The following is a 12,595-nucleotide window of genomic DNA, read 5'->3' as shown; positions in this document are numbered from 1 at the left end:
CACCCCCGCTGTGAAATAACCCTCCAAGAAGAAGCGGTGACGGTAGCTCCGACTGTTCCCCAGCCCCACTGCCCTGGATGACGAGGAGGATGAAGACGAAGGCCACACGGTGGTGGCGACAGCTCGAGGCATCTTCAACTCCAACGGCGGCGTCCTGAGCTCCATTGAGACGGGAGTGAGCATAATTATCCCGCAGGGGGCCATTCCTGAAGGTGTGGAGCAGGAGATCTATTTCAAGGTGTGCAGAGACAACAGCATCCTGCCACCACTGGACAAGGAGAAAGGTGAGGAGATCCAGACCCGGAGCGGGCGGATGGTGCTGGAGCTCACCTTCACCTCCAGATGTTGGGACTCTTCACTAACCCTGTTTGTGTTCACAGGAGAGACTCTGCTCAGTCCTCTGGTGATGTGTGGACCTCACGGCCTCAAGTTCTTGAAGCCTGTGGAGCTGCGCTTACCTCACTGTGCGTCTATGACCCCTGATGGTTGGTCTTTTGCTCTAAAATCCTCCGACTCCTCGTCGGGTATGCTGTGCTCTCTGTTCTTCCGGGGTCGTTTGGGCTGGCTGTGTGGCATTTTGAGGGTTGTGGGTCACTTTTCCCCCTGGTTTGGCTGATCAGGCAAATCGGGAAGAACAAATCAATATTTGGAGCCTATCGGAGAAACAAACTACGGGGGAAAACTGTCCTTTTTTTCATAATTGTGGCTTCATTTCAGTTCCATCACCTCCATAAGATAGTTCACCACCATTTATTCTCTCATTCACTGTTTGGCTAATTCTATTGGACGTTTATTGATCGTGTTTTATCATGCTGAAACATTTCTCTAATGATTTTCAATCACCTTAACGAGTTTTCACCCTTTTCATTTAACCCCTTTTGGCTGTAAAATGATTAATAAGCTGATAAAATGCTGGTGCATGCCGCTACTTTCTCACATGGCCGCCCAAATCCTGACCTGGAGAACAGTTTTGATAACCATGACGATAGATGGATAATAGGTGACCAGCTTCTCAACTAATATGTGGTGTAGGACAATCCTGGAGGAAGGAGTTTAAAAAAAACCTATTTATACTTGGAAATTGATTAGCAATGTATTTAGGACAGTGTTTGAAGTCGTCTACAGTTTAATTAGAAACCCAACGTTGGAGGAAAAGCTGGACTCCGAAGTGATTTTTTTGCTCAGTGGTGTCCTCCTCTCATCCTGTCTTCAGTGGTCACAATTAGCTGCTAATTAGCCTCATTTTAAGGATGAGACACTGGGGCCTGAATGAGATGTGAGCGCACTCCGCCGTCCCGCTGAATTTTGGGCGGATTATTGAGCCGCCCGGTAATCCTCTTATTGTAAAGCGGCGCCGCTCTCTGGCCTCCTGCCGCCCCCTGTGTTTTTTCTTTGTCTCCTTTTTTCTTTTCTGCTTCTTTTCTGCTTTATCTTCTGGTGTTTGTCCGGCAGACGATTCAGTTAAATGGAAAAATGGAAAACTACCGACTTCTGATGACACGTCTCGCATTAGTTCTCTGATCGGCTGTGAATGGAAATGTTACAGTTTGTATTAACAACCTATACAAAGGCCGATGGTTTCTATCACCTGGGACCATTATAGCCACGTCACAGCCGATCACATCAATGTTTTTTGGGGATACAGAGAAAAGAGTTGTACATCTCGTGAGCTGTGACGTCCTGAATGCTGCTCATGTCTGTCATTTCCATTAGCATTGTAAGGAACACACGTGCGTTCTGTCCAGGCTGGGTTCACTTCCTGGCAGACCGACGGTGAACGAGAGGATTCAAAGGTTGCTCATCTCCAACAGAAGACCTTCAAACTGCTCACATCATATTGATAGAAGTCTTTTCTCTGACCTTTAGAATATTAATGAACCGGTTGGACGTGTGATCATCCTCATATTATTAATCTGTGCCGATGACGTCGGCCCACCTGCTGTTTGTAGAGTGTTGTGATGGCACAGAAATGAAGGTTTTATGGCTGTAATTATGTTCAGGCGCGACAACAGTCGAGGACCTTGTATGGAAACACGAGGTTTCTTCTTCAGTCATTCAGCCACCTTTTTTTTTTTTGTCTCGCTGCAGCCGATCCCAAAAACTGGCAGAACAATTCTCTGCCCGGAGACCCCAACTACCTGGTGGGAGCCAACTGTGTGTCCGTGCTCATCGACCACTTCTGAGGGAAGGACGTCCATGCATGTGAAGACGGCGGACGAAGACGGTGGACACGCTGACAGCACAGCACATCTTTATGTATGAAGAAGACCCAGTCAGTTCCGTTTACTGTACCAGACGATGAAGGCAAGACAGCGACGGTCCACACAAGCTGTTCTATAAACTCGTTCCCCTGATTTGAAATTCTTAAGAAATAAATGTGAAATAAGTCCAATAATGCATGACCTGTGTCCCCAGAGGATTTAAACTATATATAAGGCGGAGTTTAGTGTAATTTTATACATGAATATAGGTGGTTTTTGAGGCAACATAAATGCTTCAGCACTGTGTCACTATATTTAAGCTATATATGCATACAGTATATATAGTAGTGTAGATTTACTCAAGTTTTAGTTGTTTCAGTTATCAATCGGTTCAGAAGGCTCCAAAAAAAGATGTTTCTAAGACGAGGGACTCAAAATGAAGGTTAGAGACAGAGGTGAACCTCTGTTGTGTCGGAGCGAGCTGCTCGGACAAGCTTCCTTTACTGCTTCCTTCACTGCTTCCTTTACCTTGTAGCCTGATTGGGTTCCCCCCCGCCCCCTTGGCCAAGTACTACGTTCCTCTTGTTCCAGCCTGAGGGAGATCTATGCATGTTCTTTACTCAGGTCCAGTAGTTTCTTCATCTCCTCCCTCTCTTCTTCTTCTCTCTGCACTCCTGCACTCACACTAATATGCGGTGATGCCTTATCTGCAGACTATTCACAGGAAGTTGAGACAAATTATGGCGTAAAGTCATTTGTGTTGCCATAAACCCACTGCGTAAATGACCTTGGGTTTAGCACACGATAACGGTTGAAAAGGCTAACAGAGGTATGCTCTTCTTTATCTCCTATGCATTACTTAGAAGTTAAAATTAAGAGATGAACCAGAAAAGACGTAGCTGTAAATAAAGCTGTCATATTGCCTTGTTTTCTTTGGTTTGTAAATGAACTTTTTGTATGTCTTTCTTTTTTGTAAAAAAAAAAAAAAAAAAGAAAAAACGAAAGAAAAAACAAAGCAACTTGGAGAAAACGTGTTTTAAAAAGTGGAGGAGAGCGAACGCCGTCATCTTTGTATTCTGGAGACACCCTCGAGCCTTGGAACTTGTAACCCGACCGTAACGCGCCGTCTTTTTCTACCACTCGACTCACGACATTCCGTCTCACAACTCCACTCGTTCAACTGGTGTCTGGACTGATTGGGCTCCAACACGTTGCAAACATGTTCTTTCTGAACGGGTGCGCCCTCAGTGTCCCCCTCACTCGTTTTCTGATACTGGATGCTGTATCGTGTGCCCTTAAATGTATTTTTGTACTAATAGACAATATATGACGTATGGCACACCAGTACCGTTTTTATTTTTTAGATATAACACAGCTTTAATTGAATATTAGCTCTTCACGTGTGGCTGAATTTTTTTCTCTCCTCTACAACACAATTTTACATATACCACTGTATTAATAAATAAAAATCATTTTTAAAATAAAGTCTGGCATTAAGAACCTTCATTCAGATCACCCCGTGTATGTATTTCTTTTCCTTAGTATTGATCTTATTTACTTGTATGCCGCAATCCAAAAAGCAAATTATATATATTTTTTGTCATTTCTTTTGAATGTTTGCGGCCGCCTCCGTTGACGTGACGCCTCCGGCAGGCGGCGCTGCGGAGCTCTGGGTGAGTTTTACTGCATTAAGAATCGCTATATTTTTAGGATTTTAATCGGAATATTCAAATGCGATTGGTTGGAGTCTAAGAAAATGCAAATTAACTTCCTATATTACATCCATGGATGTGTTAATTAAACGTTGGCTTCAAACGCTTTATAGGAATCGGAACTGTACCGAGCTTCTCTTCAGATGAAGATCTCAGCTCGTCGCCATGTTCACAAATGTGTTTGGATGGACTGCGCCAAAGATCGTCTCTATTTCCAGGTGTCTGGTCGAACCCCGACAGGTGTGTCGCATTTAACCTGCGGGCACGTGAAGCCTCGCGTGTCCGCTGGCGGCGAGCGTGCAGCGATGGCGTTACGATCCCGCACAATTAGTGTTGCTTTTCTTTTAAATGAAATTAAATTTTAAACAAAACAAAAAAAAAACCCTCAGCTTTTAATTTCCTCATAAGACAAAGCTCGTCGCGCGGCTCTCTAACGTGAGCTCGCGCTCCACGTTTCCGCCCTCCGCCACGCGCAGCGCTACCAAACGACCCCCCCTTCTCCTCACCCCCCCACCCCTCCTCCCTCACTTTCGTAGTAAAACGCAGCACTTCGCCGCCATGTAGACGCGCAGCACGCCTCCAGTGCGCATTGTGCGGTGGTTTGCGCGGTTCCTCACGCAGGAGAGACGCTCGGATGTTCGCGCCGCGTTTCCGCCGCGTTTCCCACCATCGAGGCGTCAAACGTCCCGGAGGCGCGTTCGTGTCTCGGTTTTTTCCCCATCACCAGGCTGCGTCTCTGCGCGCGGCTGCGGCGGCGAACATGACAGCGTGACAATGGTACAAAGCTGCCTGACACAAGGACGGCGCTTTGTTCTTTTACCTTTATTCCACATTCTCTCACTCCCCAGGAACAACTCGTGGCGTTCTCGGGCAACTCTTCTCCCTGGATTTGGTGAATAATCCCACTTCTTTGTGCGCGTTCCGGTGCCTCTTTTCCTAATCCCGCTGCGGCGCGTCTCTAATTGGAGCATCTTAATTGATGGAAACCATCCGCGTCGCGCACTGATCTCCAGCTGCTCCGTTTACCGAGGGGAGGAAGTCCCAAAATACACGGCGGCCCCGCGGCTGTGGACGTCATTGTCCTCCCTCGCCGCATCCGTCGCACCGCGCCGCCACCATGCCGCTGAACGCGCTGTCCCGCGGCGCGGCCAGCAGCGCCGTCGGTGGCCCGGGCTCCTTGAGCCCCGCGTCGCTGTCCCGCAGCCTGTCCCGGCTCCGGGAGTACCGGACACGGACGAGGATCATGCTGGCTCTGGGTGTCTCTCAGATGGTCCTGGGGAGCCTCATCCTGGCCGTCAGCTTTGCGGCGCTGGCTCTCACCACCTCACCCAGGGTCCGGCACTCGTGTCCCTTCTGGGCGGGTTTCTCTGTGAGTATCAGATCCACGCTCATTTCTCACGCAGGAAAAAGGCAGAAACGAATCTGTCGTCATTTTGTTGTTATTGGTCATGTGCATCCTTGTTTTATTCTTGTTGGGATGGAAAGCTGCTCCTTTGAGTAAGTTGTGAGGCTGCAGAGCTCCTGTCGTGAATAATGAAAGGAGGGTTTTTAAATACTACGGCTCCGCGTGAGACCTGGTTCATCATTTCTGAGGTTGATGTTTGTTCTGCATGTGAAAATTTCATGGTTTCTGTAAATATTTATGAATGAATGACCCCGAAGCCATTAATTATACAGGTGTTGGGGCAGAAAGCAGGGGTGAGGGGGAGGTCTGTGGCCACAAGGACCATCTGTGTGTGTGTGTGTGCGTGTGTGTGTGTGTGCCGAGTGTACAGTTACAGAGGAACAGTCGTCTCAGGGGTCAGAGGTCAAAGGTTGATGGTCAGTATTTTGAGCTGATTTGCCTGTTGTTGGTTTCTTAAACGTTCTATTTAGATTTTAGAGGCTTGAAATAAATGGGGAAATATTTAACCAGTAAAGCATTTCAAGGGGAAAAGGACACAGGTAGGACTGTTATAGTTCCTGAGTTTAGCCAAAAGAAATGTCTGCTGCAGAGCTTTTAGGGTTTAAAATAACACCAGCGCGCAGGCAACCTGAACGCAGCTTTGGAGTCTTGAACGCATCTTCAGTCAGATTTGACAACTTAGCTTAGCAGAATAAAGCTGGAGAAGCTACAACAGGCGTGCGCGCGTGTGTGTGTGTGTGTGTGTGTGTGTCAGGCCATATAAGCAGCAGTGAAACAGACGGATGTTTCCTCATTAGAAATGGTGAAACCTTCTGTAATAAATAAAGAGCTTCTTGATGATTCTCCGCGCCGTGCTTCAGCCTTAAAAGCCTTTAGCGCCCGTACAGGCGATCTCCTCATTTTAGACAAACAAAGTGCTTTTTTTGCTGTCTGGAGGTCTGTGTGAGGAGTTAATAGGCGTTGTGGTGGTGAAAAGAGGCCATTATCCCCAACATCTCCCACATATACTCTTTTGCAGCACGGCCACTTTCCATATTTTATGAAAACATCTTTATTGTGAGCGACGCCTGTAAACAAGCTAAAGCCTTGAAGCTGCAGTGTGAAGATTTAGCAACAGTTAGCAGCCTCTCTAGCGCTCCTGGAGGGGGACCCGCTTCGATTTGCACCTAAACGCTCGGACGCTTCTTCAGCTAAATCGCTACAGTCCTTTATCACAGCTTAGTCAACAGACACAGGGTAAATGTGTGTGTGTGTGTGTGAGGGGGGGGGGGGGGGGCATCAAGGTGATGAGAAGAGCAGGATTGTGATTTTTTTTTTTTGGAGAAGAAATTTTCATTGCCCACTTCAGTGTCAGACTCCTCCCTACTGTCTCCATCCTCACAGGCCCAAACACACACACACACACACACACACACTTGTCCCTCCTGAGTGCAGCGAGGGCTTAGCGTCACTCTTCTTCACGTGCGGCCTGATGCCCGTACATCGCCCCTGTAGCGGGGATCCAGCAGCTTCACCTGCTGGGGGGGGGGGGGGTCACCATATCCTCGGCTGGGGAGTTGGCTGACGACGAGGCCCAGTGGGCCACGTGCACCGTGGGGCAAACTGCCGCTCACCGGGCATCTCTGCAGCGCAGCTTCAGAACCAACTCGTGTGTCTGCAGTTATTTCCTGTCAGAGAATAAACACAGCAAAACATCTGAGCGGCCGGATCATCAGAGGGAGGCAGCGCTGACGGGACCCACGAATTCAGATTAGGCTCCGTGTCTTCTGTCTGGAGCCGTTAGCCTCCCGCTCTCATCACACTCCCTTTAATGCGGCAGGAGAGGAATTTTTGGCCGCGCTAACTGGAAATGGAACGTCCTGACCTCCCGGATCCACAGAAGGAGCTACAACAAAGATGATGGAAGATGGTTTTCTTCACGTTTCGCTCTCAGGCGGCGTTTGCAAAGTGTCAGCAGATTCTGTGCTAATCTGCTCACCCGTGTGTGTGTGTGTGTGTGTGTGTGTGTTTGAATAGTTGGCTCTGCTGGTTTGTTGCGGAGGCGCAGCGTGTGTGGGTGTGCTTTGGGCTCGATGTCCCCGTTGTAGGGAAGGTAACATTCCTACACACACATTATTGTCTTTTTTTCCTTAAACACGGACGTTTTACCCTTTCGGATGTTGGATTCCTGGTGCTGAGATGTAACCATTCACCATTGTTGTTTGCTAAACTTACCCAGATTATAGAGGATAATGGGGGTTTCTGTGCCAGGCAAGTCAAAGAGTTGGATATAAAATGTTACATAAACCTTTCAAAAGTTAAATCTCTACAGAGCTCCAATAATAAAGTGGGTTAGCGCCCGAGGCTGCGGTTCAGGTGACTCCAGGAAATGCTCTGCTTTCAGCGAAGGGTAAATTTAGCTCGCGCTAGCATCACACTACGCTCCGCTTTGATCATTTCTTCAAAGGATGTGTCCAAGACATCAAAGCATGACTCGTGCCCCAGAATCCCACCAGAGCGACGCGCAGGTCTGGTTCCAGCGCGTTGACGCCGGGCGGCCGCAGGAGCGAGGACGCCGGTTGTGCCTCGTTACTGTTTGAAAGCCAATTTTCTATTTTATTTTGCACCCAACGCCTTCGCTGTAAAGCCGGTTTGGTTTTTTGTCTGTTACAAACGTTCCGAGTTCTGGCGTCCTGACAGGTGTGCTGTTTTTAGCATAAATGGAAATGGAAGCTTTTGACGGTTGTTGCACCTGGAAAATGAGGCCACGTTCCACCATCTGCACCAGTGTCACACACACACACACGCACACGCACACACACACACAGCTGGTGTGTACATAACCCCAGCCAAACTTTTGGATATTTGTATCTACTACAAGAACCATTCAAAAAGAAAGCAACAATATCAACGGGGTTTAGTCGGATCTCCCATGTTTCAGACCCTCAGTCTGTTCTGTTGTTTGGATGCATCCGTTTGTTCCCAGCTGACGGTTCAGAGTCACTTAGATTAAGGCCTGTGTGTGTGTGTGTGTGTGTGTGTGTGTGTGTGGGGGGTGGGGGTGGGGGGGGGATCCCAGATCAGACCAGGCAAAGTAGTCCAGACTATTCTGGACCAGCGAGACCAGAGTGGATGAGACTAGATGACGATTACATTAGTGTAGACCAGCTCGGACCGACTGACTAGACTAGACCAGAGCAGACGAGCCCAGATCCAACTGGGCCAGAGCTCAGCTGGACTCTGCATTGATTGTTCAATCAGAGGAGCTGCCTGCACGATGGGGCTCAGTTCCTGCTGCACCCTCCGTTAATGATAATGAGCTGCAGCTCGTTACCCTGAGGACCCTCCACCGCCCCCCCCCCCCCCCCCCACTCCACTCCACTGAGCACCGGAGTGGAGAGAGCAAGAGTTCCTCGTGAACGTCTGCAGCACCTGCTGGATCCAGAGCGGCGCCGCTCCGTCTGCTGGCGCCCTCAGTGGCCGTTTACATCCGACTCGATCTGTCGGCGCCTGAGTACCATCAAAGACACGTCCGCACATCAAAGACACGCCGGCGAGTGTCGCTTTCTGGCGTTTGAAGAGCGGCGCCGCTTGATCCGATGATGAAAAGGTGCAGTCTTTTCATTTAACTGACCCCACGAGTGCATCTGACAGGACAGAGTGGATGAGGCTGTGTGTGGGGGGGGGGGGGGGGAGGAATGTATGACATCACCCGTGGGTCCCGTCGGGCCTCCTTTTGTCTCCCATCGCGGGTTTTTGTTTAAAGTCTACGCTGGTCCGAGCCAGCAGAATGCTTGATGATGCATTTCTTTACAAACCGCCTCCACCTGAATGGAGTGGTGGTGGTGTGTGTGTGTGGGGGGGGGGTGGTGTGGGGGGGGTGGGGGGGGTTAGGTAAGCTCCGGAACACGGCAGAAAAGAGACAAAGCAGACCAGACAGTCACACACCTGTGTTTACATCCGTCATTCCACTTCCATCTTTTATTAACATGAATGGAGGATCCCAGGTCATGGCGTGCTTGGACCCCCCACCCCACCCCCCCTCCCACCCCCACCCCCGCTTGTAGGCGGAGCTTTGTCGACGTTCATTTATCCACGCACAGTTTTGATGAACGGGCGGGAGGACGTGCTCGCAGGGAAGGCTTTCACATTTACGTTTGGAGGATTAATCCTCCGGGTCAAAGGTCAGACATTTTACAGCGGATAATGGTGAGCAGGAGGTCACCTGATTCACTGTCAGATCATCAGTCACTCCGCGACTCCTTTTGTCTCCTGGCAGAGCGGAGCGCCGTCATCTTCAAGTCATTTCTCAATGATAATCGGCCCCGTTGGCTCCCATGGGGCGGGTGGTAACGGGGGGGGGGGCAGTTCTTCCCTGGGTGTTTTGTGGTCACCTGCAGGGCTGTTTCTGTCACAGACTTCAGCAGAACCTGTGGATTCTCAGGACTATTTTTGGGGGTGTTACATCTGTTGGCTCAGGAGGATGATGGGGGCATCACCCCCCCCCCCATTAAGGTTTCACTGGGGTTCCCCTCCTCTTTCTCTCTGGATCTGGTGTGTGCCGCCTCTGCCCCTATTTCCCTCCCATAGTTGTGGTTTGTGTCTGTTATATTTATCTTTGGATTTTACATTATTACATTAAATAATTCTTTTGTCTTCAGTCAGCAAGTGTGTGTGTGTGTGTGTGTGTGCGCGTGTGTGTGGGTGTGTGGGTGGGTGTGTGTGTGTGGGTGTGGGTGTGTGTGTGTGTGTGTGTGACAACCTTGAGCAACCATGCTTTTGCACGCACCGGCTGAGGGGGAGCATTTAAACGATCAACGATTTATTCCCTATTTGCAAGGCATGCACACACATACTTGTATTTCTACCTTTGTGTGACCCTTGCCCAAGGCTAATACGTTAGCTACAGTGGAGGCACCAAAGTCCGAACACAAAATAGGGCTGTTCCTCCTCTGGATGGAAAGAAATAAAATGTCTGCTGGCTGTTTCATACACTACAAAGTGGTACTATCACTTGGTCATGCATGGTTTCCTTCATGGTTTCCTTCACTCGTGCCTGTGGGGCCGCACCTGAACATGCATGTGTGAGCGTATTAGCGCCGTAACCCTAAACTAAACCCAATACCGACCTCAAACTTAAAACCATGTCTTAATCCTCAAACAGCCTTTTTTATGGCCCTTCCAAAATGTCCTCACTTTGCTAGTAGAACGAGTACCTAAATTTGTGGCAAATACAAGGACACACGCGCTGGCTCAGAATGGACCCAGCTGCTCGTATCCGAGTCACATCTGGGCTCGGTCCCCTGATCTTTGCTCGGCACGATGACGGGACAGACGGACGGACAGGAGGAACCCGGAGACGCTGTGTCAAACTCCTCTCCACCGGGGTGGAAATGTGTGAGAGCCGATTGGGTTTCTGTCCTCTGGCCGTGAAATGAGCTGGAGGAAGGTGATCCGAGGGAGGGAGGGAGTCTTAATGGTGGCCGTGGTTCTACGGCGTGACGAGACGTGCGTTGCCCCCGTTCCCCTGGTGGAAAACACACACACACACACACACACACACACACACACACACACACACACACACACACACACGTCCAGCCTGAGGCAGAACGCCGTTAACAAATCCACGCTGGTGTGTTTGTTCAGGTTAATGAGAGATTTCTATGCTCTCCCCAGCAGGTCTTGTGGTTGTATTGTGCGTTGCCATGGAGATTAGAAGTTCCCTCCACAAGTCGGTGCAAGTGTTCGAGCAGCCGTCAAACGCACGCCGACGTTTCCCGCCGCGTGTCGTACGTCTGGTTCAGTGGCCGGCGTTAAGGCCGCGTCCATGGTAACGCGTCCTGCTCCAGGACAGATGTTGATAGATGTTTTCGTGCGATGGATCTCACGGCTGAACGACTACGTTCAGAACCTCGAATCCCCCCCCCCCCCACAGTCAGTGGGGGACTCTCCTCCCTGCTCCCACTTTCCAAGCTCTCCCTCCCTCTAACTCTCTCTCTCCCTGTGTCCCTGAGTCTCTCTCCCCACCCCCTCTCTCCCTCCATCCCTCCCCTTCCCCCTCTGTCTATCTCTCTCCCTGTCTCTCCTTCCCTCTGTTTCTCATCATCCATCCCTCTCTCTCTCTCTCCTTCCCCCTCTTTCTACCTCTCTCACTCCCTCCATCCCTCTTCTCCCCTCTCCCTCTCTCCCTCCCTCCACCCCCTCTCTCTCTCCTTCCCTCCATCCCTCTCTCTCTCCTTCTCTCTTCTTCCCTCCCCCTTTCTCTCTCCTTCCCTCTCCCTCCCTCCCTCTCTCCTTCCCCCTCTCTCCCTCCCTCCATACCTCTCACTACCCTCATCCCTCTCTCTCTCTCTCTCCTTTTCTCCCTCTCTCCTTCCCTCCATCCCCCTCTCTCTCTCCTTCCCTCCATCCCCCTCTCTCTCTCCTTCTCTCTCCTTCCCTCCCCCTTTCTCTCTCCTTCCCTCTCTCTCTCATCCCTCTCTCTCCCTCCTTCCCTCTCTCTCCCTCCCTCATCCCTCTCTCTCCCTCCATCTCTCTCTCTCTCTCCTTCCCTCTCTCTCCCTCCTTCCCTCTCTCTCCCTCCATCCCTCTCTCTCCCTCCATCCCTCTCTCTCCCTCCATCTCTCTCTCCCTCCTTCCCTCTCTCTCCCTCCTTCCCTCTCTCTCCTCTCTCCCTCCCTCCTTCCCTCTCCCTCCTTCCTTCCCTCTCTCTCTCTCTCCCTCTCTCTCTCCCTCTCTCTCCCCATCTGCAACGTGTAAATCAGGAGCTGTGGGTTTCGAACTCGCGTCGTTCTCCTCCCTCCTCCTCCAGTGGAAAACACCCTCTCAGGCTCTAGTTGATCCCACAGTTGTGATCTCAGGTGTAAGTGGAGCAAAGGTGATCCGCCGCCATCAGAACGACAGATCAAGGCAACAAACAACTTCAAAGATTTGGCTTTGATTCTTCAGTTCAACCATTTATAACCTCTTTGGAGGAGATGATTAGATTTTAATTTCACTTTTACGATGTCTTTATTATTCCACTGGTTTAAGGCCTCAACTGTCTCTGGGCTCGTTTGAGTTTTTCTCCGCCAGGGTTGCTACGGTGACGCCGTTCCTGCTACTGCTGATCCCGTTACTGTTTGACAATATGTCCGATGAGTCCGGTCTGACCTCTGATGCGATTGTGAGACCGGGACTTTTACGTTTCACTTCCCGTCTAAAGGACGACGCGTCTGATCTCCGCCCGCCGCCTGATCGATACGCAGGAGGACCGCAGCCCCCCCACAGGCCCATACCGCCACGCCGCCATGGAA

At 50.3% G+C, this 12,595-nt stretch overlaps 2 protein-coding genes across 15 annotated transcripts in view; both read left to right on the top strand.

The window, feature by feature from the left end:
• The window catches only part of tjp1a (tight junction protein 1a), a 58,377-nt gene extending 54,670 nt beyond the window's left edge, over nt 1-3,707 (top strand). For 6 of the 10 annotated variants that reach the window (XM_029845914.1, XM_029845919.1, XM_029845916.1 and 3 more), the window contains 3 exons: nt 64-284; nt 381-524; nt 2,089-3,707. In XM_029845914.1, the coding sequence (XP_029701774.1) occupies nt 64-284; nt 381-524; nt 2,089-2,183 (460 nt within the window). In that variant the 3' untranslated portion in view covers nt 2,184-3,707. The remainder of the gene's footprint in view (nt 1-63; nt 285-380; nt 525-2,088) is intronic. The other 4 variants (XM_029845918.1, XM_029845922.1, XM_029845917.1 and 1 more) reach the window with 2 other exon arrangements.
• A 747-nt stretch (nt 3,708-4,454) lies between these two features.
• The window catches only part of fam189a1 (family with sequence similarity 189 member A1), a 33,804-nt gene continuing 25,663 nt past the window's right edge, over nt 4,455-12,595 (top strand). For all 5 annotated transcript variants that reach the window (XM_011610218.2, XM_029846580.1, XM_029846579.1 and 2 more), the window contains exon 1: nt 4,455-5,282. In XM_011610218.2, the coding sequence (XP_011608520.2) occupies nt 5,031-5,282 (252 nt within the window). In that variant the 5' untranslated portion in view covers nt 4,455-5,030. The remainder of the gene's footprint in view (nt 5,283-12,595) is intronic.

This window comes from Takifugu rubripes, chromosome 13 (genome assembly GCF_901000725.2).
Source record: "Takifugu rubripes chromosome 13, fTakRub1.2, whole genome shotgun sequence".
Classification (NCBI taxonomy): domain Eukaryota; kingdom Metazoa; phylum Chordata; class Actinopteri; order Tetraodontiformes; family Tetraodontidae; genus Takifugu; species Takifugu rubripes.
The sequence above is the reverse complement of the archived record's forward strand: the minus strand, read 5'-3'. Positions and strand labels throughout refer to the sequence as shown.